The sequence below is a fragment of the Cavia porcellus genome, unplaced genomic scaffold (assembly GCF_034190915.1).
Source record: "Cavia porcellus strain 051 isolate PalLab524CR breed Dunkin Hartley unplaced genomic scaffold, mCavPor4.1 scaffold_28, whole genome shotgun sequence".
Taxonomy (NCBI): Eukaryota; Metazoa; Chordata; class Mammalia; order Rodentia; family Caviidae; genus Cavia; species Cavia porcellus.
The window spans coordinates 37,745,915-37,773,548 of NW_026947511.1; the positions used below are offsets into that span (position 1 = coordinate 37,745,915).

Below are 27,634 nucleotides of genomic sequence, written 5' to 3' on the forward strand. Positions count from 1 at the left end.
TCTGGGGGAGCAATGGAGGATTCTTTAACCTGGGGGAGGTGGAGCAAACTGAGAAAGGATCACACCTCTTCCTCCTGACCGACTCTCCTCCCCTCCTGGCTGCACACCCACCTAAAGGCTGCATTCCTGGGCTCTGCCAGGCGTGACCGTGTCTAGGGCAGGACTGCAAAGCTTCACCCAATGTCTGCGCAGTCAGCTGCCTGCGACAGGGTCTTCCGCGTTCCCTGGAGCAGTTCCTCTCCTGAGATCTTGGTCATGGCTCCTTCCTCTCCCTAACCCTCAAGAGAGAAGAGTTGGAGAAAAAGACTCCCTTCCTTCTCAGAGAGGTGTGTTCTGGCCTGGTCTGTGTGTCAAGGCCGCAACCCGTGCCCAGGCGCGGTGACTCAGTGCTGCCCCAGTGCTGCATACATCTGTGTGCAAACAGAGTAAGCTGTGTTCCAGCCACCAGCACACCTTCGAGGGACACGATGCAGAGGGCTGCAGCACACTGCGAAGAGCCTAAAGGTAAGCCGTGACAACTGAGAGTGCAGGGTGCTGTCCCTGGGCTGCTTGTTAATTCCCCAGGTGCTGAATTCTGATTCAGGATCTCATTTCCTAAAGAAGGTTACCCAGAGGAAAAGTGGAGAGCAGAAGCGACAGTGTGGGGACTCTGCTGGGTCTCAAACCTGGCTTTCTGACCTCAAAAGCCACATGCTCCTCTCAGAGAGGACCCAGACTGTGGGTCTCCTGTTACTGGGGAAGCGGGTAATGATGAGAACGCCTTATGCACATCTGCAAAAGGACCGGGCCCTGTGGTGATGCTAATTGTAACTTGTCACCTGCAGTAATCTGCAAACAGAGTCTTGTGAGAGCCTTGCTTTTTTCCTCCTCAGGGTGAGTTGTTTTAAGCTCTGCCTGCACTGCTGTAACCCAAAGGTTCCCAGCTGGTTTATCCCCTCCCCCGCCTCCAGAAAATCTACATGCTGACCCTCATGACCAGGTCCCCAGCTCCTTACTTCCTTTGCTGGGTGACAGCCTCAAAACATCATGGTTTTCTTTTCCCTTTTTCCTTCTTCCTAAAACAACCCACGTATGTAAGCTTGATGTACGATGTAACCACCTGCTCAGAGACTAGGTCGGGGAGGGGGGGCTGCTAGATGAACTACATAAAGAGAGGAGAGGTACACATGTCCCTGCCATGTCCTGGTCCCCACGGTGTCCTGATCCCCCAGCGTCCTGGTCCTCATGGTGTCTGGTCCCCCAGTGTCCTGATGAGTCCACCAAGCCAAAGACTGGGCATGGCAGAGACAGAAACCACACAGATAGATGAGAGCACAGCCTGAATATTCTTCTTCCCCACTCAAAGAAAAACCATCTCAGCCATCACTGAAATGAAGGGCCCATGGCCCAGACCTAAACGCCAAGGCTGTGGATAGCTCCTAGGAAGCCGTTCTTCAGAAAATGATGAATATGTCCGTAAAAAACTTAGAACAGTGACTTAAGTCGTCAAACCACAAGAGACGAAAACAGAGTCAGATGACCAAGGGGCATCAGAAGAATATGCTTCATTTTACTAACAACCAAATACAAGGAATTAAAGCAGTAAGACAGTATTTTTGCTTCTCAGTCAGTCAATAGTGAGATGAGGTTGGTGCCTAAGTGGAGAAGCAAGTATTTCTGTACCTTGTCAGCGTGCTGAAGTGATACAACCAGAGGACCACAGCCACGTCCATTGGAACTCAAAATATGGGAACTTGTGAGGGCCACTGCTTTCCCAACCCGCCTGCTTGGGATTAGGAGTCAGGAGAGCTGGAGCAGGGCTCAGCATTCACGGTGCCCACGCAGCGAGGTTGTGCACCCAGCCCGGAGCTCTGAAGTTGTCCACGCTGGGTGGATGTGACATTCTCAGTGTAGGTGGCCACCAGGCAGCTGGGTTTGCTTCTAGGAGAAACATTTGGGGGATTTGATTGAAAAGTTTGTTTTTCCTCTTTAGGAAATTGTGGTGAAAATACTTCTCATATGTCTAAGGCTACTTAAAAAGAATTAGGAGTTTGGGGTAGATTTGCAGTGATTAAGATTTATCAGCATAGCGTCAAACAAGAAGCTGTGTCCACTCACCCCACTAGGGACATGGTCACATCTCCACTGACTGAGGTAAAGCCCCAGAACCTGTCCTGTGGGTCTGTCTAGCAGGCCTGGCTGTGTCTCAACACTTAGGTCACTGATTAATTTGAAACACATATCCTTCCTTTTCCTGAACAGGGGGACGGAGGCATGGGAAAAGATAAAAAAATGATCCAGATATTGTATATATATAATTTTTCCCAAATAAATTATTATGTATAGCAAACGTACCAAGAAAAAAATGAGTCACCTTGCCCCTTTTTCACGCTTCTCTAGAAGATCTCTGCTGACAAACCGTAGCCTTTACCTTCTCGTGTCCTTGGATCTGAGAGCCGAGCGTGGACAGTGGCTGGGATGACAGAGTGTACCTGAAGCTTGGAGCGGCCAGGTGAGGGCTGCAGGAACAGGGTCACTCTTCTTGCTGCTGCTGACAAAGATGGAGACTTTTTCCTGTGGACATGTAGATAAAATGTCAAAAGACTTCAAGGAATTTTTTGTTGGTTTGTTTTTTGTCTCACTGTGCAGTTCAGGCTGGCCTTGAGCTCATTTTGTAACCCAGGCTGGTCTCGAACTCCCAGTGACTCCTCCTGCCTCAGCCTCCAGAGTGCTGGGATAGGGAAATATTCTTTCACATTCTATTAGAGCTGTCCAGTGTGGCTTAAGCGATGATATAAACATGCTGTAACCTGACACACAATGTGGCAGTCACCATGGCCCCTGTGACTTCCAAGAAGTAGAAACATGGTTAGTACAGTAGGGAAACTGACTGTGAAATTTAATTTAATTTTAATTACACTTAGGGAACTACCAGAGTCTAGTGGCTACACATTGGACAGGACTGTTCTGAATGTGATTTCTCTTGGGACGCCAAGCCATCTGTACATAAAGGTGGATTTTGTGACTGGGTCTGGGTTCTGAGTTTTATCCACATCATGTGAGGTAACTGTAAGCTTGAGGATGATCTATTGCTAGTTGCATCAACTATAAAGAAGGAAATTTGCAAGTTTGACTTATTATTGCTTTATATCCAAACACTTAAAATTGATCCCCTTAGAGCATCTGGTTATTTTAATGTTTATATTTCCTAAGACGGAAGGAAACTTCAGTGAAACCTAAAGGGCTGATGTTAAGCACACCCAAATGCAATGCCAAGCATATTGTGATTTTATTTTTATCGTTATTTTAAAAAACTCTTTTATTTTTGATTTTTTTGGAGGGGGACACAGGATCTCACTGTTAAGCTGGCTATGTAGCCCAGGCTGGCTTTGAACATCATAGCAATCCTCCTGTCTCAGCCTCCCGAGTGCTGGGATAACAGGCATCCATCATCAGGCCCAGAAGTGATTTTAAAAGGGGCTCTGTGTAGTCAAATTGGATGGCCTGGCAGAGAGGTCTATAGCAATTTTGTAATGGTGGGAATGTACCACCATTTCCTAAAGGGTAGCTGATGACATGATGCCACAGCTGCATGGTGGAGACATTACCACCCCTGTTCTTTCTACCTTTCTGTGCTAGAGCCTCAGCTTCCCATGGGATCCTGCTCGCCCCAGCCCAGCCATGTGCCCAGTCGCCCATTGTGTACCTGGAGAGCAGGGAAGGGGCTGCTGAGAATGAGGGTCACCATGCTGTGTCTCATCTGCTTCTCTGTCATCGCTGCTGAAGGCTACACTGGCTTCCTGGGGGTGAGTTGGCCAAGGTCCGCCTTCTCCTCCTGCCTGCCTGCATGTTGAGAATCCACCCCTCTCATGGAGACAGGAAATACATAGCTGGATAGACTTGCAGTATTCATTCCTGAGTTCTTGTCTCGTGGTCAGCAACCTCACTGGGGACCTAGAAAAATCACCCCCTCTCTTTGAGCTCAGAAGGCTGAGCCAGTAAGGCACTGGAGCCCTGGTATATAGTGCAACATGTTCTCTGTGTAGTGCAGAAAAATGTTGGAGCCAGCATTAGCAGCCCTGAGAAATCCTCCCCATCTCTGCTCACTTTCATCCAGGATCACAGTCTGGGTCCTTTCTAGAGCACCCAGCTTCTTTGTCTCAGCCCTCAACTTCTCCCCTGCTTGCTTTCACAGTGGGAGCCCAGGGGGTCCTCAAACTTGTGTGCCCAGGACCAAGCAGGTGTTTTCACATTTGATTCTCCTCCCTCTGTCTTGTCTCACCTAGTGGTACCTCCATCCCTCCAGCTGCTTAGGAGAAAAGAAATAAAAAGAAAGAGTTGATCTTGATTCTTCTCATGTTCCATGTCTAAACCATATCTTCTGTTGCTTTATCTTTAAAGATGTCCAGGTTTCAGACCCTCTCTTCTAACCCTAACCCTGACCCTGACTCTGACCTTAACCTCAGCCCTAATCCTAACCCTGTCCCCACACATCTGCACTGTAGGCACCTGCAGCATCTCAGCCATCCTGGACAAGCTGTCCTTGATTCTGTGCTTGTTTATCTCAGTGTGGCTTCAGGATTGAGAGGACTACAAGGCACATCAGAGAGTGTTTCCTCTCTCACGCAAATACAAAGAGAAGCCACACCACCTGTTCCTCGAGGTTCTGACCCCTGCCCCACCTTCTTCCTGCCTCTCAGATGCTCTGGAATCTTCAGGCTGTTGACATGTGCCCAGTGAACCCCCACCCCTCAGCCTTGGAACATGTGATCACCTCCTCTGGGAAGCTGTCCCTCCAGGGACAGTCACTTCCTCACCTCCTCTAGGTCTCTGCTCCTGAGCACTTCTGCATGGTCTTTCCTGACTCCTGCTGCCCCTAGGCTTGGATTTCAGATCCACGCCTTCAGTTCACCTGGGAAACCTGGAGGCCGATGGCGTACAACTTTCTCAAGCCTCACAGCAGCATCTTTTCTTTCTTACAGAGAAACAATGCCCTCAAAACAAAAAGAGAGCTCAGAGAGGATACGCAAGAGCTTCCAGGTGAGATTCTGCTCTGTGGACCTCGGTGCTGGCTGTACAGCACTGAGTGCCTCTGACTGGCTGTACAGCTGTGTGTGTTTTGAAACACCCCAAATCTGTAACAGGAGAAGAGCAGCAATTCCTGAGAGTGTGACATTTGCAAGTTGTAAATGATACAATCCCGTCTTACAACAAACCTTCCATGTGGTGTCCACAGACTTCCTCTCCTTCCCAGCATTCATTAACAAAGAGGCCACCAATGGCTCTGGGAACACCTTGTGTTGTGGACGTTTTAAGAGCTGAATGTATTTCCTCCTAAAAACTATGGTGCACACCGATGGCTGCTAGGTCAGTGTGCAAATATTTTTCTCCCACGCAGTGACTTTGCCATCAAAAACATGTTAATGGTGCTGCGGAACATTGCCTGTGGCAGGTTCCTGTGCTCCGGGAAAATGAAATCAACATTGCTGCTTGGAAGGTTGTGCATACCTTTTCCCTGACAATAAAAATACTGGGCTGTCACTATCAATGTGTGCCAGGCACCATTTAAAGTACATTATGAAACCTTCCAGTTAGTGAAACTGAGACACCCAGCTAGGAGCTGGAGGCAGGGTGCAAGCACAGTCAGTCTGGCTCCAGAACCAGCGCTTGTAAAGGCCCAGCAGAAGGATTCTGCCTGTCTATGAAGGCCGAGTGGGAACACCAGAACCCAGGAGTGTAGGAAACGGAAAAGTTATCTTTGGAAATAATTAGCTGGAGTTTAGTGTGTATGGAGGCTTGAGGACAGTGTAGCTTTGCTTTTGTATTTCATAGAAATTCTCAAATCTCAGCTAATTGTTGGAAGATTCGTTTACAGGAGAAGAAAGGCTTTTTGCAGAATGTGAGTGTGGGGTTTGCATTAGAGCTGCCGCAGGAGGGGAGAGAGGCAGGGTTTCTCCTTGGTCTCCTCCCTCCAGCAGGGGTGGGACGGAGCACCAGCCCTGGTCAGGGAAGTGGGAGGAGCAGCGTGTGCTAGGGCAGGTGACGCTGCCTACCTTGTCACTGCATGAGTGGCTCGGTCAGCATCCACATGACGGTGACAAGCAGCACAGTCACGACCCCCAGCACAACCAGTGGCTGCTCCTGAGCCCTCTCAGTGTTTTTCCTATAACAAGGCGGGCAGCTGACCATCTTTCTCACTCCAGACCCACCCCAGGAATTCGAGGTGCTACTGCAGGTGCCCTACAGAAATGCCGGGGAGAAGGAACTCCTGCGGAGAGCGCTGGAGCCTCCATGGGGGCCCACATCCCACTGCTTCCCGGGGCCCTCAAAGGTCCTGGGGGCGAAGGCCACCACATGTGAGTCAGCACTGGGCAGGTGTGGGGGGGGGAGGGTGCGTGTTAGCGTGCTTAGGGGGTGAAGTGGGACCCATCACACCACATCATATTGCTGTGGCCTCTGAGAGGAAAATTTAGGGTACAACTCTGAGGTGGGCACATGGCCATGGTGCAAGAGGCCGTAGGTCCCATCCCAGCACTGCAAAACAAACAAACAGAGGTGTTTCCTTTCTTTGCTGTTTGTCCATCTCCAAAGGCCACCTGTGATTGTTACTGTGTCCCAGACTGATGACCAGACACCATGCCAAATGTATGGTCTTGGGCCGTAGAAAGTAGAACCCTATCAGGGTTCACTTGGGAAGCTGTGCTCTGACAGGCACAGTTCTGCTCACATTGTAGCAGCCAGAAACTGCCTCAGGTCTGGGGAACCTGACATGCGCTCTTACCATGGGTCAGGACAGCAACAGGAAGTGACTGACCAAGGGCACTGCCTCTACTCTAAGCGATGCTTGGGCCGCAGAAGGGGCAGTGGCAGTTTCACAGAAATGCAAATGTGTGTGCCCTCTCACACTCACTGAACTCCAAATTCAGGGATGTCTGATGCGTGGTAACATTGGGGAACTGCTCACAGCTCATGGTCACGCATATTTTCACAAAGACATCTATCAATTTGGCTCTGTTGCTTTGTGCCTTAAAAAGCAATGGCTTTGATGGGAATTTCAGGTCCAATACAAAGTAAGGACCATGCAGGACTGCTTCACAGAACTTCTTATCACACAAAAAACCCGAAAAGTTTCTGTGTCTTTGCCATCTTGCTTTTAGGGCCTTCCTTAGAAGGTGAATGTAGGAGACTCCAGGGTCCTTTGGGGTCCTTTAAACAGCTCCAGTTTTGAGAAGAACCTCTGCTCCCCTCTCTGGTTTTGGTGTTGTCATGGGGACAGGAGTCCTCCTCGGTGTTAGGCCTGGCAGTTTAGTTTAGTGTCCTGACTCATTTTGCTAGGTCTTGGTGAGAATTACATGGTTCAGGTTTCCAGTCATTGCAAGGACAGGGCTCTGCGGGTCTGGCTGAGAACGGGGCTCTGTGAGACGGGTTCTGTCTTTGTGCAGACTGCCACGGCCATGATGGGGGCCTGCGCTGTGCCTGTGAGGACACCTACACCTGGTTCCCCTTCTCCTGCCTCGATCCGCAGCATTGCCTCCTGAACACGACTGGATCCTCCCCAAGCTGTGACTGTCATCTCAACAACCTCAGCCAGAGTGTCAACTTCTGCGAGAGAGCAAGTAAGCATGGAGGATTCTAGTAGGGACCTCTTGGTGGGGCATCCTCACTCCACCATAGAGAGGTCACCCTGGCCCATGGCCCTCCAAGAGAAGCTGGGGCCTGCAACGAAGGTGGAATGGGATGACCACCCACCCCTCAGGCTGGTCTAGACCCAGCACAGATTTTGCATGAGTTGAAGACCCACAAAGGCAATGAAGGTTCAAGTGTTATCGCAAATTCTTCAGACACTCAGTCCAGTTCTGCAATTATATGGTGTCAAGTTGAGATTTGCAGAGATTAGCTCAAATCCCAAGCAGGTGACTGCTTGAGCTGGGTGTTAGTGGAGTTGAGGAAGATGTGAGGGGAGCTTGGCATAGCTCAACCGGCTGGCATCTGTGGCTCCCAGTTCACGACCACAGCAGTTCAGGGTATGGCAACATAGATTCTCCAAGCACCATCTCTACGCCCAGTGCTGGGCTAAATTCTAGGGGGACATGAGGAACTATTTTTATTGTTCTCATCTATGAGTTCCCAGGTGTCTTGATTACGTTTTACTCATTGCTGAGCCAAAATACCTGACACTCAAAATTAAGGCAGGAAAGGTTTATTTAGCTCACAGTTTGTGGAAGTCTCAGGCCTTACTCAGCTGGCTCCAAAGCAGGGGTGTGTGGCACAGAGGCAACACTTCAAAGCAGCAGAAGACAGCAAAAGCAGGAGCAAAAGGGTCGGAGGTGCAGAGCAAGCTTATTTTCCCCCCTCACATTGTAAGCAGGTTACCGCTCCGTATGGCAGGTGTAGCACCCATATCATCTCTCTGGGTTCCTCTTGCACAGAATGACGATGTTTATAAAGTAAGGACCTTGGCTGGCTGCTGCGTTGCTTAGTTACAACTTCTACATTTCTCAAGTAGACACAATATATCAACCATTGCACCAGAACACTGAGGAGGCCAGGCTGTGACACAAGAAAGAGAACACTGTAATATCTCCAGCAAATATAAAGGAAAGGCTTTCCTCAGAAAGATTGCTCATGCCTGGTTCATCCTGAGGAGATGCAGAGAGAGATCAGACAAGGGAGACACTCACCAGGTGCTGCCCACAGGTCTGTCTTGATTGCACCTTCACAGACACATGTTTAGGCAGAAGAGGCTGCAGGGAACTAGAGGTTAGCAAATGGTAGACATGCAAAAGCAGAAAAGCTGTGTCTGGGGACCACGAAGGGGCTTACAGAAAGGATGACAGTGGACTGGGTCCTGAAGAAGGATGAGCAGGGATTCTTCCCTGTGGGGTGGGGCACCAGCAGTAGGCAGGTCAGCAAACAGTGCTTTGTAAGACAGATTTTGAGCAGAGGCAACGCTCAAGCTTCATGCCTAGACAAGCCACATGTTTGTAGTTACTGCCTTGGGTCTATACGGAGTGGCTGTGTGTTTTTGTACTTGGAAAGTAGTGTTGGATACCAGTGCCATTCATTCCTGTTGTAAGTCTACAGCTGAAAACTCTAGTGGGGTCTATGCTTCCTATATATTTTAGATTCACATTTATTATCAAAAAATTGAAATAGAGGTTGAATAGAGGGGCGCTGGATGACCACTGTTGAATAGATGAGCACTGAATCATACTTCTAAAATTTTACGTTGCTAATCAAGTCATATTAGAAAAGTATCACATCTAAAAACTTCTTCCTGTTTCCCATAGAGGTTTGGGGCACTTTCAAGATTCAGGAAACATTTACGAAGGACCTTTTGAATTCTTCTTCTGCCAAATACTCTAAATATGCATCTACAACTGAAAATCAAGTAAGAATTTCTATTTTTTGCATTGGGAATCATTGGCTAAATATGAGTTCTGATGTTTTCAATTTGGCTTGGATTCTTAACTATTTTTATTCTTAATAAATTCTGCAGAGAAGCTACTTGCTCTGCCCACAACTAGCACTCCTTGGGCAATTTTCTAGGAAAGATTACCAGCTGACTTTGACTGTTATACTAAGGATTCTTGGTTATTCTCTGAATTTTGTTTGCCAAAAGAAAGATTTTGGGGCCTATACTCCATTGTCAGTATTTTGGATCAGTTCCGTTAAGAAGATTTCTGGTTAGAGGCTGGAGACAGGTACTAGCAAAACCCTGGCCTTCATCATGAAGTGCTGGGAGCACTAGATCACCTCTGCCAAGATGGTGGCGTGGGTATGATTCAGCACCTGTCAGAATTAATGGCTTGGTTTGGACAAGAAGAAAGTAGATCAGAGTAAATTTATTGTATTTCACGGTGCCAAATATATCCTCTGTTCTAAGCTGTTATTATTCAATCTTTATTGGCACTCTCAAAACTAAACTTTCTGCGTGTGTGTGTGTGCTTGTGCACACATAGTGTACATTCTCAATTGTTATTTTAGCTCATTTATGTGACATGCAACCCCTTCCAGCAGTATCATTTTCCTTTGCCCTTTTGCAACAGTTGGTTTATTTATTGTCTGCATCCGTTTTTTTCCTCAAATGTCTTTCTGAAGTGTGAGAACAAAGATTAACACATGGTCTTTTGTTTTCTTTCTAAGCTCAAAGAAGTATTCGAAAAAATTCAAGGTTTTGAGTCAGTTCACGTCACTCAATTTCGGTAAGCAACACAATGGCCTTAGAAGAGCACCTCCAGGACCGCGCCCTGCAGAATTCTGAGCATGTTTACAGGGGACTGTGGCAGAAAATAGGGCCATTTAGTCTTTATAGTAGGATTATTGCTAACTGTGACCATCTTAGTTGCTGAGACAAAATACCGGATGCCCAAAGTTAGGGAAGGAAATGTTTATTTCTTACAGTTCTTGGAGGTTTCAGTCCATACTCAGTTCTGGCTGCAAGGCAGGGTGGCATGGTGGAGCCTCAGTTCATGGCAGTTGCAAATTGCAAGGCAGGAACCAGCAAGAGAAGAAGAGAAACATCTTCTTCCTGCCCTTTTATCATATCCTGGCTCCACCCTTAGGTGGGAGTAGCACCACCAATCCAAGCGTTAGACAACGAACCAATCACAAATGCTAGATTTGGTTAAGTTCATAATTCATGAGGCTTGGGGGCCACTGACATAAACCATGACAGTGATGCTTTAAATGAATCAAGATGGAAGCCTAGATTCTCACTGAGATGAGTTTAGGAGCTTAGATATTGAAAAATATTCTCAAAGCCGTGGATAGAGAGTAGAACCTGCAAAGGTGGAAAACAGGTGATCATGGTGTGGATGTGTGGGAACGGGTGAGTCATGGGTGCAGGCTGGGGTGTGGAGGGGTGAAATTTTTCCATCACAGCTACAGGGTATGTGATACTGTATGACTCGAAGCCAGAGGGGAGCCTTGGGTGAACTATTGCCTTTTCAAGTAGATATGGTACATCAAAACACAGTAGTCATCTACAGAAAATAAAGAGATACTTAGTAAATTAACCCTCAGCTTATGTTTCAATTTCAAAAACTACTTTTGTTAGTTAAGCATGTGTACACTGCAGTATTCACAGTTGGCTTGATAGAGGAAATAGCTTAAAGGTTGGAGAACTTGACTCATTATTATTATCATCATCATTATTATCTTTCTCCAGCCACAAGGAATTTTCTGTAGCATTTGCTATAAATATGTTGTCCTAGGCCTTGTCCTTTATATCACCCCACACTTTTTATCTATAAAGTCCCACATGAATACTTTTCTTCAAAATTCAGTGCTAGGAAAATGTTGTTTTCTTACATTGAGTCTACATAATTGATCCTATTTTCCTGAATGACTTTTTTTAAAATAAGATTTCCAAGACAAAATTTGCAACTGCACTGCTTTTTATATTTAATATTCACATTTTTCTTTTCCTTGGTTTTCTGTTTCTAATTGACATTCTATCATGTATGTCTTATAAAATGTCTTATAAAGCTGTCTCCAATAATTTGTGAACCTAATCACAAAGTAGGCATAAAGCTAGAAAGACAATTTTATTCCTCCTTACATACATGATTTAAAACAAACCTTGGTTTCTCATTGGCCCAATTTATTTATCTATCCAATGGGACAGCTCATACCTGCGGGACCTGACTGATCCTCATGAAATCAAATGCAATAGCAGATAGGAAAGGACCTTGTGGACAGACAGAAGGGCCTCAGGGTACACAGTGATCAGCCCTACACAGAAACTGTCTGGATTCATGTAGGCGATGTGAGCAGAAGTTCAAGCAGGGGCCAAGAACTTGAGCTTCAGAGCCTCGGCTCTAACTTACAAATTAGTAGAGGGTAATTTCCTGGCCTAGCTTCCCCATGGGTCCCATCTCCCTCCTCTCTATGGTGAGGATAATGCAGTGATGATGTCATGGCATTAATTTGATCGGCATCACAGAATCTCACTTGTTCCCGGTGCTCCAGCGCCATCTGCATGCTGCGGGTCTTTCACTTTTTACCTGAATGTGGCTGTTCCCTGAACTACGGATCTAGCTACCTGGCTGCTAGCCTGAGGCCCTCGCTTGGCTTCCAGTATGGCCATCCGGGTCCTCCCACTCCTAATCCATCCTGGTGTCAGTCTTCTTCTCTCTCCTACTGCTGTTCCTGTGTACCATCTCCAATCTCACAGCCAGCACTGTGCTCAGATATTAAGGGCACAGCTCAGCTCATTCTGTTTTGGCCAGTGCCTGGATCAGGGCTCCCTGCCACACCAGAATATTCCTATGGCCCCATGGCCCCTGGCTCTTTCTTAGCCAACCTCCATGCCCACCTGCTGTGCTCCCCCTACTGGCCTGCCTGCACCCCTGTGGGTTAGAATTCCTGCAAATGCAGTCACCCAGCCTGTGTGCCTTGCAGTCTGGCTTCTCTCCACTCCCACACAGTATCTTTGAGATGGGTCATTGATTTTTACAGCACTGTGGCTCTGTTCCTTTTATTCCCAGTAATATTCCATTGTGCAACACACTCAAATGTGTGCTTCCGGGCTTCAAAGCCATTCTTGACTGAGTTCATTCTTTCACAACTGATCCGCTTCAGGAGTGATTCTGACATCTCTTTCCTCATGTGCATCTCGTCTGACTGCTGCTTGCACTCCTTGCTACCCAGCTGCTTCCTTCCTGACTCATCTTCCTGGTTCTGAGTCTGCCTCCTTTCAATCTATTTCCAGAGTGGTGACCTGAGAGGATAAACATGAGTCTGCTGCTGCCTTTCAGTAAAGAATAAAATCATTAGTAAAGAAGGGAATTCAATCTCAAAGGTCCTCTGTGATCTGGCTCCTAGCTGCTTCTCCAATGTTACCTCCTACCTCTTTCTTTCTTGCTCATTGAATGTTAATCAAGCCAGACTTTAAATGAGTCAGGTTCACATCCCCCACTCCACCCCAGGACTTTTGCATGTGTTAGAATGTTAGCCCAATATTCTTTTCACCACTGGGCCTGTTCTTCACACCATTGAGGCCTTGGCTTCAAAGACCCCTTATTCAGAGAAGTTTCCTTGACCACTCCCTCGCCTCCACCTGTTGTCCCAATCACTGTACCCACCTATGCAGTGTTTAATACAATTTGCAAACATGTACTGCTTGGCAACTCTTTTCTATTTTCCCTGCCTCCTCCACTAGAAAGTGAGTCTTGTGAAGATGGGTCCTGAATCTGATTTGTTCTTTTGGACAAATGCCATGCACCTTGCAGACTGGATCCTGGGTGCTTGCATGGGCAGAAAGTGGGTTCACCTTCCTCATGTTTTGGTGGATTGGTATCTGGTGGTCGGCTTGTAACACCAGCTGAACTGCATCAGCGGGGTGCTGAGTGTGGACGGCCCACCTGAGTACTGTTGCCAAGATAAAAAGAAGACCTGGAGAAGAGGTAGTGTTGTGGGTCCTCCTAGTTGTTGTTGATTCTCTTGATGCCATTCGTTCTCCTGGAGGAATTTGCAGAGCTTCCTTCCTGATATGAACTTGGCTGTTCTCATCAGAGGAGCTCAGGACCTAGCTGTTCCTGAGAATGAGGTTCACTTTGGGGAAGCTCTGGTTCTTACTTTGAGCATCGCTTCCTGGCTCCGGAGGGGAAGATGTGTGCTGTTCAGTCTCCAGAGGAAGCTTGTCACGTCGGCTTCCTGATGTAAATTTGGCTGTTCTCATCTTTAGAGGTGCTCAGGACCTCACTGTTGCTGTGGATGGTTGTGGTACTTTTCAGGGGAACTCTGGTTCTTACTTTGAATGTTGCTTCCTGGCTCTAACCTGATCCTTCATCCCACTGGCACAGATTTTCTGGCTTCCATCAATAACCTTTGGGCCTTCCCAGCACAGATTCATGAAACAGACTTGCATGAGTCATTGTCATGGGCTCTAGGTCTCCAGCTGGATTCATGCAGAACACTGCCTTGGGATCCAGGCCCTCAGATGGATTTTTTTGGGGTCTTTAGTGTGTGGACAGATTTCCTGCACTTTTTGTGTTTGACTCCTTTGGGTGATTATTATAAAATGATACCATGAATTTTGTGTCCCGTATGGAATTATTTTCTTTGCAGTCTCTGACTACAGCACATCCTCCTTGCAGAGCCGGCAGTATCATTGTGGGCTTCGAAGTCATCGGCTCCAGCAGCACTTCCCAGCTGCTGGCCGCTGTCCAGCAGGAGGCCGCCTCTATCCAGGAGGCTCTCAGCAGAGTGTTTCCCCTGGAACCTGGCTCCTTCACCGTGTTCAAGAAAGGTAACCCAGCCCCCACCCTCAGCTTCGGCTGGGGAGCTGTTTAGCGAGTAGCTCACCCCTGCTCCTGTCTTCAGGAATAGAGGGGAGGTGCTTCCAGGAGAGAACTGTTCTCAAACTGACTTCCAGCTGAAACAGGTACTATTTCCCCGACTATGGTAAAAGTCAGTGTCAGCCAATGTTTTCAAGTCTTCTCTGACTTGAGAAGTAAGCAGATTCGATCTCTGAGTGTAAACTCAGGAATGGTTCGCCACATGTGACTTCCAAAGCATCCAACCCCTATGACAGGGGTTAGTTAGGATCTGGGTCCTTCCCTGTGTTTCCATTCTTTTCCAGCCATGTGTCACAGTGCAACCTTTGGGTTCGGGACTGAGGATGACGAGTATACCCTGCCCTGCAGCAGTGGCTACACTGGCAACATCACAGCCCGGTGCCGGTCCTCGCGGTGGCAGATGGTGCAGGAGTCCTGTGTGCTCTCCCAGCTGCAGGAACTGATGCAGGTGATGCATCTCTATCATGTGGCTCTGCCCGGCCCTGTGTGCATCTCCAGAGGACCAAGGAGGGTGGGCATGAGTAGGAGGAGCAGCTGTGAAGGTGGACGGTGTCCAGGGTAACGGCTGTTGAGGATTGAGTCAATGCTGAGGCCTCTGACATGCAGTGGGCCGTCAGCTAAGCCGCCTTGGAAGCCTAGAGGTCTGGGCGTTAAAGATTTAAGCTAGGGTGTGTGTGGGGGCAAAGGAAGATCTGCACATATCAGGAACAGGAACAGAGCTGGTCAGGGTCCCCGTTTACCAGCCTCCCTCTGCAGAGGACCAAGAGCCAGGGGCTCCTCCGTGAGCAAAGGTAGCAATCTGGAAACACAGTCATGACGGTCCCTGTACCATGCGGTGGGCCCTACTCTTCTTTTCTTTGCAAAGTCTGAGTATTAGACAAGGGAGTTGTGGAGAAAGAAATGAACGTTAGGACTCGAGTCACAGAAAAGAAGGAGCCCGGGGTCAGTGCCAGACACAGCCTGAGCCAGCTTCCATCTGGAGCAGAACTTCCATCCCCAGAGACCTTGCTATTGCAATAAAGATCTTATGAGGTGCTGATCAGACCCCACAGAGTGTTCATTTCTCCCTTTCTGGGCCTCAGTTTCCTCCTCTGTAGATTGGGGAGGGGAACAGTACCAGGAGACCACTTGTTCTGTTCTTGCTCTTTTCAACCCTGTTCTGAGCATGGGCCAAGACTAGAGCTTGTTCACCCAGGTGCAATGGTGGCAGAGAGAACAGCCACCCAGAAGGCAGCGCCTGGGTCCTGGGCGAAGCAGAGGGAAAGGCCCTTCCTACAGCTTCCGGTTCAGCACAGCACAGCAAAAGTGAGGGCACCCTAGAGGCGTGGATGCAAGTCAGTAGCCAGTCATCACAGTAGCCACTCCACAGGGATTTAACCCAGGACCAGCACTAGGTCACTTCACTTGGTACTCTTGGGAAGGTCCCCAAACCCCACCAGTTGATGCAGTTTCTATATCATTAGGATGATGGTGTATATGAAAGTGTTATTAAACAAATCTTTCCCAGTTTCAGTTTCCTTAGCTATGAATGGCAATAATCATAGCACCTCCCTCCAATGTCCTTAAGGGACTGAATCAAGGACTCTAGGGAAAGCGCTTAGCACTGTATTGGATAGGCGAACGTTGAATCATGGCCACTGCTGTCATCATGGCTACTCAACTGTCCCGTGATCTATGGCACTGTGCAAATACTGGCCAAGACATCCAATCACAGGCTGAGCAAACCCAGCTTTCTGTTTCCTAGAATGTAACAGTCTCTATTTCTAGAACTTCACCGCCATTGCGGACAGTGCCACACAGGCAGATGTGTCGTCCTTGGTACGAAACCTCTCAGTCATCGTACAGCGGAACCCATCCACCACATCTGGAAACCTGGCTTCAGTGGTGTCAATTCTGGGCACAGTCTCAACCCTATCCCAGGAGAAGCATTTCACAGTGTCAAACTCAACCTTGGAGGTTTGTTCCTTGGGGACAGAGAAGCCCTGTGACAGTCCTCCTGTTGGTGATGTTGCTATATATTCAGAATGCAAGGGGCCACGGGTTCAGCAGTGTGGCTGTGCAGGGAGAGAAAGCTGCCCTGGGCAGCTGAAAGGAGAGATGAGCTTCTGCACCCCAACTTTTGACTCCTGCTTGCTGCCTGCAACTGTTCCCTTCTGTAGCCATGAGCTCTATCTCAGTAGTGTATACCCCCCAAACCTTCTTTTCCTCCTCCTCCTCCACCTTCTTCACTTTGTTTTTCTTGGAGACAAAAGTCTCACTATGTAGTTCAAGCTGGCCTTGAACTCACTCTGTAGCCCAGGATGGCTTTGAACTTGTGGTATCCTCTTGCCTCAGTTTTCCAAATGCTGGGCCAAAACCTTTCTTCTCTCAACTAGGAGTTCATGGTCTAGTCTGAATGTTTAAAAATTAACTTAAACATTATGCTAGTGATACACAGTCACTATTAGTAATGCAAATAGACAAAAAGAGAAATAAATGACCTGTAATCTTGGCATCCTAGGACAGCTGCCACTCACATTCAGGTGTCTCCTTGGGATAGGTACAGTGCCTGCTCCCCTGAGGGCCTTCCCCATAGTTTGGAAGGGTGCATTTTATACTTTGAAGTCTAAGTATTTCACAACATTGGCTTATGCAATACAAATTCCATAATTGTACATTTATACTTCACTACCCAGGGTGAAGCTTTTACTGAAAACAAACTAACTTTCACCCTTGTGTTTCAGGATGTCATCAGCATAGCCGACCACATCCTCAATTCATCATCGATAAGGAACTGGACGATTTTATTGCAAGAGGACCAGCAGGCCAGCTCCCACTTTCTAGAGGCACTGGAAAACATCACCATTCTGGTACCTTCCTCTGCTCTACCTCTGAACCTGTCTAAGGAATTTATTAACTGGCAAGGGATTCCATGGACCCAAATCCAGGGTAATCACAGTTACAGCTACCAGGTTGAGATGTTCCAAGAAGATCGCTCCATCGGAGGCCATGTTTTTATTAGCCCAGAGCAATTCCAGTTCTCTGCTCCAGAAACTATCGTCAGCATGGCCTCCGTGACTTTGGGGAACATCCTGCCCAACACCCAAGGTGACCTTGCTCAAGTCAATGGGCCGTTGATATCTACAGTTACCCAAAACTATTCCATCAATGAAATCTTCCTGGGCTTCTCCAAGATAGATGCTAACCTGAGCCAGCCCCGCTGTGTGTTTTGGGATTTCAGCCATTTGCACTGGAGCAGTACTGGTTGTCACCTGGTGAATGAGACTCCAGATGCAGTGCTGTGTCGGTGCACTCACCTGACCTCTTTCTCCATGCTGATGTCACCCTCTGTCCCTGCTCCGATTGTCCCTGCGGTGAGATGGATCACCTATGTGGGCCTGGCCATCTCCATTGGAAGTCTCGTCTTGTGCCTGCTCATTGAGGCTCTGTTTTGGAAGCAGCTCAGAAACACCCAGACCTCGCACACACGCCACATCTGCATGATGAACATAGCCCTGTCCCTCTTGATCGCCGACATCTGGTTTATTGTTGCCACCACCATCGACACCACTGCCGGCCCCTCTGGCGTCTGCACAGCTGCCATCTTCTTCACTCACTTTTTCTACCTCTCCTTGTTCTTCTGGATGCTTGTGCTTGGCGTCCTGCTGTCTTACCGCCTCATCTTCGTGTTCCACCACATGGCCATGCCTTTCATGATGGCCATAGGGTTCTGCGTGGGCTATGGATGCCCGCTCATTATATCTGCCATCACCATTGCGGTCACTCAACCTAGCAACAGCTACAGCAGGAAGGACGTGTGTTGGCTCAACTGGTCAGATGGGAGCAAACCTCTCTTGGCTTTTGCTGTCCCTGCGCTGACTATCGTGGTTGTGAACCTGGTGGTGGTGCTGTTAGTGCTCTCGAAACTCTGGAGGCCAACCGTCGGGGAGAGAGTGACCCAGGATGAGAAAGCCACCGTCATCCGCATGGGGAAGAGCGTCCTCATCCTGGCCCCTCTGCTGGGGCTCACCTGGGGTTTTGGCATCGGAACCATGGCGGACAGCCAGAACCCCGCCTGGCACATTCTCTTCGCTTTGTTCAATGCGTTCCAGGTGAGACTTACGAGCATGCTTTATTGCATTCTTATGTCGCTAGAGTAATAACAGAGGGCTTGGGGTGGTAAATTACTCTGGAGTTGTCTCTTCTCCCTGGCTCCCAGAGGGCTGTCAGGAAAACTACATGGAAACAATGAGAAGGGCAAACAAATCCATCTTCCCCAACATTTAGTGTCATAATAAAGCAGATAATTGGGCTTCTCCAGGAGTCTGCTGGAGGGCTTTAAATCTATTCCTGTGCACAGAGCTCATGCTAATCCTTCCTGCTACTGGCTCTGCCGCTTTCTCCTGTGCAGACCTCTGAAAAAGCATAGAGAAAGGGCAATCTAGCAAAAGTACTGTTGACACTGAAAGGTACCAAGGAAATTCTTCCAGTATGATGAGTATTGACTGGCAACCTACCTCAGATGGCCTGATTTTGTAAAAAAAAAAGATGTTATTGGCACATATCTGCACCCAGTGGTTACATGTGGCCGATGACTGTCTTCCCTGCAATGGCAGTGGAGACCTGCAGATGTCTGCAAAGCCTGGCACATTCACTGTCCGGCCTTCATTGAAAGCAGTTCTCTAACCCTTGCTGTCGGATCACATTCTGAATGGTTGGTGCTGCATGGGAGAAGCCTTCCATCCTGCTGTGAGCTCCACGTGCATTAGAAATGTCTCCCTCTCACAGACTGCTTCTTTATGCATTTTGAGGCTAACACGCTTTGTGTGCTTGTGTTGTGGAGGTCACCAATGTGCCCTGTCTGCAGGGAGACCAAGCAGGAAAGAAGGCCAGAGCCGGGTGGTACAGCAGGATAATGCCACGAATGGATAATTTTTTTATGGAACAGAAAAAAGACTATAAATATAATTAACTTATTTTTCCTTGTTAAAGGGACTTTTCATCTTCTGCTTTGGAATACTCCTGGATAACAAGGTGTGTTACATTACCCTCTGTCTAAAACCCTGTCTTTCCATTCTGAAAACATTACCATATAGTAAGGGATTGATGGAAGGCACTTTTGCAGTAAAATTCTATCATTTTACCAAAGGCAGACTTAGCCGGAAGGCAAGGTCACCGCTGATGAAGCCATAAAGATTCAATCTCGACATGCAGTGTGAATATTTTAGAAAAATAGGGAATCTTTTTTACATTTAAGTTTCCTAATTTAAATGATGGTTTGACAGTGACTGAAGAGGAAAATCACTTTTCAAAGGGGTGAATTCCTTTTTGATCTTACAATTAGTTTTCTTTTTTGATGTCTGTGTGTGTGTGTGTGTGTGTGTGTGTGTGTGTGTGTGTGAGTGTGTGTGTTTCATACGGGGGATTGAACCTAGGGCCTGAGCTACATCTCCAACTCCTTTTTCATTTTTTATTTTGAGACAGTGTCTCACTAATTTGCTAGACTGCCTCAGCTGATCTTAAACTTGCAATCCTCCTGCCTCAGCTTCCCAGAGTGCTGGGATTAAAGGCATGCACCCCCATGTCTGATTTATCTACTTATTTAGAACATGATGAAATCATATCAGTTCTTTATCTCTAGAACTTTATATACTAAATATTAAGGAGCATTTCATATTAAGTAAAATGAAGTTCTAATGAAGGACTATCAATTTAACTGAAATATAATAGACAAAAATTTAAGGATATTTTATTTTATTATTTTCCCCCAGGCTTTGAGTGACTCCACTGAGACAAGTAATAGCAGGAAGTTCATAGACGTGGAGTCACTGTTTTAATGAGAAGATGAGAATATTTTGTAGTTAGCACAACTGCCACAGATCCTATTTAAACAAAAACAATTTCCTGCTCTAATTGCACTAAATAATTGCCCAAATTATATCACTTACATGCTTGGGGAATCCTTCATTTCAGATAAACTCCAATTTAGTAATTACTGCCAATTACTAATGTCTATAGACTGAGTTATTATTGTTTAATCCCAGTTTTGTTTATAGCGAAAGAGCATAAGAAAACAATCTTTTATCAAGTATTTATGCCCATAGTCTATCACATGCTTCTAAGAAATAATACCATTAAGCACCAGTTTCATCCTGCAGTTTTTCTGCGCATGGTTATGTGTGACTATACTTGTGTATCTCTTCAACATTTCTGTGTCGTCCTAGCTGCGGCAACTTCTGATCAGCAAGTTGTCTCCGATACGCTCTTGGAAGCAGACATCGAAGGTAATTATTGTCTCCTCCAGCACAGAGTCAGCTTCACCCCGTGCTGTGTGCAGTCTCGCTACTGGTCTGCTTCTGTGCATGGTCCTTGAGTTTCTGTCACTATCCTTTCCTGCTGTTGGGTTAAGGTGCCGGACACACAGTCAGTGGTCTGAGTGGGTGAATGTGGAGGCGTGGAGCTGACCACAGGTCTGGGTGTTAGGTCTGTGGGTGCACAGTGGTGCCAGGCCTTTAAACTGTCATTTGTTTTAGTCCCTAGCTACTTGAGCCCTTAACTCTGCAATCTACCATCTGACAAGTTCGTATGAGGGTAGATGTCTGTTTCATTCTTTGCCACAGAAGTGCCATCTACAGTAGAATTCAAGACAAAAGTACTTACATATGTGTTTGCTGTTTTTAAGGTTGAGGTAGACTTTTGTCTTTTAGCAAGGCAGAGATTTCTGTATTTGATAACTAGCCAACTGACTTAACTGCATCCAAACCTGGGTGTTTAGAGATTTTTTACAACAAGAGCATAAGCTTTTGAAGTAGAAGTCGATGAGGAAATCATCCTCTGCGTTCTGGAATCTTCCTGGTCTGCATGCGTAGCAGACTGTAAAGCTGCAAGGGAGGAGTGGTGGCCGGGGGCCAGCAGACCTGCCCTGCATTCTGACTTCAGGCCCAGTTGGCTGAGTGATCTTAGGAAAGTTCCTTCATCTCTTTGAGTGTCAATTTTCTTAGTCATATAAATTAAGTGCTGAACTAACAACTCAAAGAAGTTCTAACACTCTGAGGTTTTATGTCTTCAAGAACTAAAATCCTTTGAACCAGAAAATGCGGAACTAATGTCATTATCTACTCTTATGAAAAGGAGGAAGTCACAGAAAAGAAAAGCCTTTGGTAAATAAAAATAAGTCAGGATACTCTCCATCCTGTAGAACAGGAAGTCACAATTTTTCTTATTTGAAAAATCAAAAAGCGAGAAACGCCCCCACATGAAATAACAGCAGAAGCAAAAATCCTTGGCCATGTTTCTGCCTGCTTCTGAGGTGGTGTGAGCTTTTTTCAGAAAACAGAATAGTCAGCAAGGCCTTTGCTAGTTTGCATTCCTATGCTGCCTTCCCTGTTTTGTTTTTAAATTGAGTGACTTATCTGGCTAACTGACTCATTTGCTTTAAAACAAATGTTCATTTTGTATAGAAGGGAAGCATTTGTAATTGTCCAAGGAAATTTGAATGAAGAAACAAGAACTCAGTTTATGGATGATGAGAAAAGATGGGCACCAAGAAATCACTTGACAGTGAAGGGGATAAGGAAGGAGTGACATGAGACTTAGATTGCCAGGATTTGAGCAGGGCTCTGTGTTGGGAAGGCTGAGTCAAAAGCAAAGGTTAGAAACATGGGATAATGAGGGCAAAATAGACAGGAAGACTCCAGAGAAGCCAGAGACTCACTGGCTATTCTGAAGATGAGGATTAGCCTCTTCTTTTAACACAGAAAGTGTCAGACTGATGCAGATAGAAAAACTTGTAGAGCTCAAGGTCATGGGTTCGGAGTTCATTAAGGAATGGCAAAGGGGCGATGAGGTAGGGATCTTGGAAAGATTCATGAACAGATGGTATTTGGCCAAAGGGAGTCAGCAATGTTCTCAACAAAGATCATCCTTTAGGCCACAATTTGGGGTAACTGTGTGGACCCAAAAGATGGTTTCTAACAAAATTTTCTCTCTCATAAAGGGCTCCTTTGCCCATTCCTGAACAAAGGCTGAATTTACCTAGCTACTTTTTAGTTCCCACAGGGAACTCAGGTCCTGTGATTTTACAGTTTAAATCCAGATGACTTTACATGTCAAGGGAGACTGCTTCTTCCCAGAGCAAACAGAACTCCTAGGTCTTCTGCAACCTAAGAATACTTTCTCTACAGGGGAAGGATGCTGTTTGAAAAGCAGTGTTCCCTTAAGAGTCTCTTTAGGATTATACCATTACATAAGCATTGAATTTGGGAAAATCAATTTGCCTTGAGACTTTCGAACCTTTTTTCATTTTTACTTACCTTGTAATTTTTTTCAGGATTTAAATGAGGTGTGTACATATATATCTTAGTGAAAATTGGGACACTCTCACTGCTCTATCTATTGCTTGTGATAAGAACTTTTTCTCTCCCATCTTAACATAGCTTCCTCATGACATGGATCATAGCAAGAAATGGAAATTGTGCCTTCCAGTATTCCCAGTGCCTGAAACAGTGCCTGGCATACAAAGTCACACAATATGAGATTAAATTAATGACAAATGGAAAACTTCATGAGTGGAATAAGATATATCTAAATACATTTTTTATCTTTCCCAATCAGTGTATAATCTTTGTTTTAAACATATCAGTTTGATAATTCAGCTTATTTTTTTTGGTACCAGGGATTGAACTCATGACCTGCCCATGCCAGGCAGACACTTGTACCACTGAGCTAAATCCCCAGCAACTCAGTTTTAAATGAATTGGAAAATTAATTTTTTTGTTACCCTAATGACTAAAGGATGATTCACAAAGAGCTGAATGTTAATAGACAGTAAGAGACAACCTACCAGGGACCATTTTTATTGGGATATGCATTTATATGTTTTTTTTTTTTAGTGACTGTTGTATGAACCAAAGAAATGTCAGCACAAATATAAAAAGGGGTAATATCTCCCATAAAACTGTTTTCTGATTTCTGGTTAAAGACTGAAAAAATACATAGAGGCACAAATTAATTTGGAAATAAATTCTTAGGCCTTTCAAGCTGATTGAAGCAGAAGTAGGAAAAAAGGAGTGACTATCTTAAGTTCTTGAAAAGAGAGTAACACAGTGTATAGATAGAATAAAAATTCATTCATGCCATCAAGAAGCCAGGGAAGCGGGACAACCACCAAAAGTATACTATTCGTGTTAAACAACTTGATTTTCTTTTATTCAGCGAAATTCACCAGATGTACCTGCCAAACTCAAACAAGTAAAGTATTTCCATTCACTGACAGAAAAAGGTGAGTTACAGTAAAACAAGTATTGTATGAGGTGGGAAGAGGGTAAATGATTACATGACAGAAATCAAAGTCAGTGACAACTCTTAAGAAATTCCAGGTGAGGAGTGTGACCATGTTAGCCCAGGGTGGGTTCAGAGTTCACCTAGACTGTGCTCAGGGCTGACAGTGTCAAGACCTTGTGCTCTTGGGAGCAGTGAGTGTCACTGTGAGACTGCACCACAGCTCTGTTAGAAGACGTGGTCACCAAGGTATGGGTGGAGGGGTATATTTAGATCAATACCAGCCAAGTCCTTACTGATGCGTTAAGACCACGTCATGTCTGGAGGAGGCAGGAGCCACATCTGCTAAAGGTAAATATCACTGTCCTCACCTCTGGCTCCCATAGGTCTCATGTTCCTGTATCAGAGGTTACTGAAGCCCATGATATCCAGCTACCAGAAGGCCAATATTTAAACACTGCAAACAGTCACTGTCTCTTTGGAGGGAAGGGTAATGTGGGAAGGGAGGAAGACACATTGCATTATCAGTTAAAATGAAGTCACAAGTAAGAGCCCTAGTCCCATTCAGTTTCACGCTGAATTATGCTAACATCATCATGAAGACTGAGAAATGGGCAATCCCATCAAAATGGTTTAAATTTCACATGAAGTTCATATATATGGGGAATGTGCTCATCTAGAACCCTTGGGTCCTGTTATCACTACCCCCAACTGACCTGAGTGCTTTTTAAAATTCTCCTTGACCTTTCTAGTCATTTGTTTCTTGTTAGTAAAATGAAAATCTAAGATATCCCTAAGGTTCCTTCCAGTGATAACAAGCTGTGAACCCAAATCATCTGTTTTATTGTACTTCCCTGCAAAAAAAAGCCATAATACTGTGTCTCAAACAAGTGATGCTTGGTATATGCCAATTTCAATGGTATCAATGAAATGCTGTCCCTCTTGATCGACTACACCCTGTCTCTTGGCCTCACATCTCCTCAACTTACCCCCAGTTGTAAGAAAGCCCATAGGATGATTTTCATTTTGGTCTCATGCTTGAGTTCAACACAGTGACAATAATTCTTATCCCCTTCTTCCCTTCAGGCAAGTATACACTTTCTCATCCTGGAGAGTCCTCCAGTGGCATCATGCTGACTCAGTTTCTATCAAATGATTAAGGTCAGGAATCATAAAATCAAGACACACTGTTCGGAGCCCCTTGGCATTTAGAGCTAGATGTCAGAGAGGAAAGACTGCTTCATACCAGATGACATATTCTGACCCAGGACCAGGACTAGAGGGTTCTGGCTGCTTTTTTACTGCCTCCTTTATCTCGAATTCAATGGAAGGAAGATTTATTTCCACATGGCTTGAGTCAAAGAAGTTGCCTGCTAAGTGCAGAAGAGTTTGCTTTGTTGGAAATTTTGTCATTTGTCCCTTCTCATGATCGCAAGATATGGCTTCCCTTTTCCTAAAATGACCTTGACAATAGGACCTTTCCAGTCACGGATCAGAATAAGAAAACTCCACAAGCTAACCTTAGATGACAGTGCTGATTTTCTTTTCAAAAAGTTCTTGGTGTATGTTTCCTAGAGAAAAGGCATTCCTCTTCCAGATTTTCCAGTTGAATTTTATGCTTCTTCTTTTTTTTTTTTTTCCTTCATGGGTTCAATCTCTTAGCTTTGAAGGCTAATCTGAAACAAAATAAAAACTTCCACTTTGATAGCTGTGTAGCCATTTATGAGGAAGGGCAGCAATGTGACTTGATGTGGAACGGAGCATTTTACAGTTTGCAGTGCCTTTTCATGTGTTCTCTTACCCAGTAACTGAAGCATCCAGGCCAGAGGTAAGGAAAGTGAAATCATTCACCAAAGACTGTAAAATCACTACAGGACAATCAGGATTATTTTAAGATTTGGTCCTAACCCATGTTTGCAATGCCATAATAGCCTTAAATCCTGTTTACAACCTTAAGAAATCTTTACGAGATGAGATGCATGGTTCACTGTTCATTCCCAGAATTCTAGCTATGGGAGAGAGGAGTTAAGGGGGAGTTTGGTAACCAGCTTCCAGGTTGTGCCTCCTACTTCTGGATTGTCTCCATCATGCAGCGGAAGTGCTTTTTGGAAGTTATTTATGAGGATAATTGGAACAGCTTTAGGATGGGGGCAGAGCTGCAGGTGCGGGGATGCTAACAAGCAGCACGACTTTCCCATAATCCTGTCACTCTGAGGTCACCTCAGGGTCAGCCCTCACTGCAGTTTTAAAAGATCCAAACTTCAGAGTCACCATTCCTGTTTTGAAAGCTACAAAGTGTTAAAGCATGTCCGTTAGCTCCTGACATGAAAAGCCATCATGATAAACAAATAAAGGTACTGTGGGGAATTTCTACTAATGGGAGTGAGTTAGACAGACATATGTAGAGAAAATTTGGGTTCAAAGTTCCACAAGGCACCAAGCAGCAACACCGATGAAATGTCAAGTGAGATGTTCAAAGAAAACGACTGAGGACCACTTAGAAGACTCCACACCCCATGAACATATCCAAAAACCAGAAGAGAATTTGGTGAGAAACAGAGCCTTGGAGAGAGCTGCTTGGCAAGCCTCCTCAATTCTCTCGTTTGGATGCCTGCCCCACACACAGCATGGGAAAAGGACTTCGTGATCACCCTCTATGGAATATGGCACATGGGGTGTGTGCGTGGCTGCTGCTGTCTGATTCTTGCCTGGACTTGGACCAGGGCTCTGTGCTTAGACTGGCTGCACAGAAGTGTTTTCCAGGGCCCAGGGGTGCTTGTGCTTCCCAGGAACCATGGTGAGATGTGCAGGACAGAGCCTAGATGGGGCTGCAAGGTCCTGTGTGACAGGCTGTGCAGAGAGGGAAAGGAAGCCAGCATCAGAATTTGCATGCAATACCGGCATGGAGTGAGGACAGAGTCACAAGTGACCAGTGTGGGTGCAGGAGAATCTTCACTGTTGAAGGACTTGCAGGTGAGAGACCAGGACTGGGGAAGTCTCGAGAGTCAGAGCAGTTACCATGCAGTGTCACGCTGTCTGACATCAGGTGAGGGGAGCCTCATCTCTTCCTGGGGTGGGAGAGGGGAGGTAGAGAACCTCAGTGGGCAGGGTGGGGAAGCCAAACAGGAAAACTAAGGCCAATAGCAAATAGGATCAGTGTGGCCGCAGTCAGCCCAAGGCAGGACTTGGCTGGAGGAGAAACATTTGATACTAAATTGCTTGTCACTTCTTAACATACTTTTATCACACACTTAAATTTATCCAAATGTCCCTGTTTTCCAGGCACATAGGGGTCCTGGAGGATATCTGGTGAGGAGGAAATCTCCCACAGAATAGTTTTTATCAGGCAGAAAATATAAGTGTTTGATCTCATACCGGGTGTCATGCTTGTCTAAGCCATTGGTTACACACATTCACCTAAAAATTCTCCTAAAACAATAAAAGCAAAAAAGCAGAAAAGTATCTTAATAGTTTTTTAATTGCTTCTTCCCATTTTATTAGCTTATTCCATTCCTATTGTAGTACAGATATTTATTGTTGTCACAAAGTTAGCAGCTTGAAAATCACACTGATCAGAGGACAGAGAGCCCAGCTGATAGGGCTCATGGGGCTGGAATTAGAGTGCTCCTTAGGCTGTGTCTTAATCAGGGGCACAACAGCAGAAAAATCCAGTTTCAACTTATCCAGGCTGTGGGCAAAATTCACCTCCCTGCGGTTGTAGGAAAGAAAGCTGTGCCTTTTGGTTTCCCACCTGCCAGAGGTGACCCTCGGCCCCTAGACTATGTGTGTTTCTGTCCCTGGTCTTTCCAGCCTGGAAACTTTATCTCATTAAGCCCCCAGGAAGAGTCTCTCACTCCGGTATTGTCTTTTTTTTTTTTTAAATTAAGTTTATTGGTGCAGTTTAGAGGTACATAACAATCACCTTCATCATACGTTTTGTCACGTATTTATTTGCCATTTGTACTTCTGAGAAGTGTCTATTCATTTTAGATGCCTATTTTTTGGACTGGGTCTTTAAATTTAGGGGATCTGATTTTTTTCAATTTTTATAGATTCTAGATATTAGTCCTATGTCTGAAGAACAACTGGCTAAG

At 45.9% G+C, this 27,634-nt stretch overlaps 1 protein-coding gene across 2 annotated transcripts; it reads left to right on the forward strand.

Annotated features, from left to right (window-relative positions):
• Positions 1-133: 133 nt before the first annotated feature.
• Positions 134-27,002, forward strand: Adgrf1 (adhesion G protein-coupled receptor F1). Of its 2 annotated transcripts, XM_013156949.3 has the most exons (17): positions 134-504; positions 2,380-2,491; positions 3,619-3,785; positions 4,962-5,019; positions 6,183-6,335; positions 7,422-7,595; positions 9,270-9,370; positions 10,126-10,184; positions 14,082-14,233; positions 14,567-14,730; positions 16,050-16,238; positions 17,006-18,373; positions 19,254-19,295; positions 20,486-20,545; positions 23,475-23,541; positions 23,927-24,030; positions 24,627-27,002. In XM_013156949.3, exons 3-16 carry the CDS (start codon positions 3,633-3,635, stop codon positions 23,992-23,994), a joined length of 2,808 nt encoding a protein of 935 aa, XP_013012403.2. In that variant the 5' UTR covers positions 134-504; positions 2,380-2,491; positions 3,619-3,632; the 3' UTR covers positions 23,995-24,030; positions 24,627-27,002. The 2 variants fall into 2 exon arrangements, with proteins under 2 accessions (XP_013012403.2, XP_013012402.2); XM_013156948.3 differs by lacking the exon at positions 23,927-24,030 and having other exon boundaries at positions 135-504.
• The last annotated feature ends 632 nt before the right edge of the window (positions 27,003-27,634 follow it).

What these genes read in the sequence shown, in the direction of transcription:
- Adgrf1 (XM_013156948.3), top strand. Translation starts at nt 3,633, where the DNA reads ATGGGATCCTGCTCGCCCCAGCCCAGCCATGTGCCCAGTCGCCCATTG. An exon ending in TGTCAAACTCAACCTTGGAG is followed by an intron (nt 16,239 to 17,005) that starts GTTTGTTCCTTG and finishes CTTGTGTTTCAG; the next exon opens with GATGTCATCAGCATAGCCGA. An exon ending in CCATTCACTGACAGAAAAAG is followed by an intron (nt 23,542 to 24,626) that starts GTGAGTTACAGT and finishes TCTTCCCTTCAG; the next exon opens with GCAAGTATACACTTTCTCAT.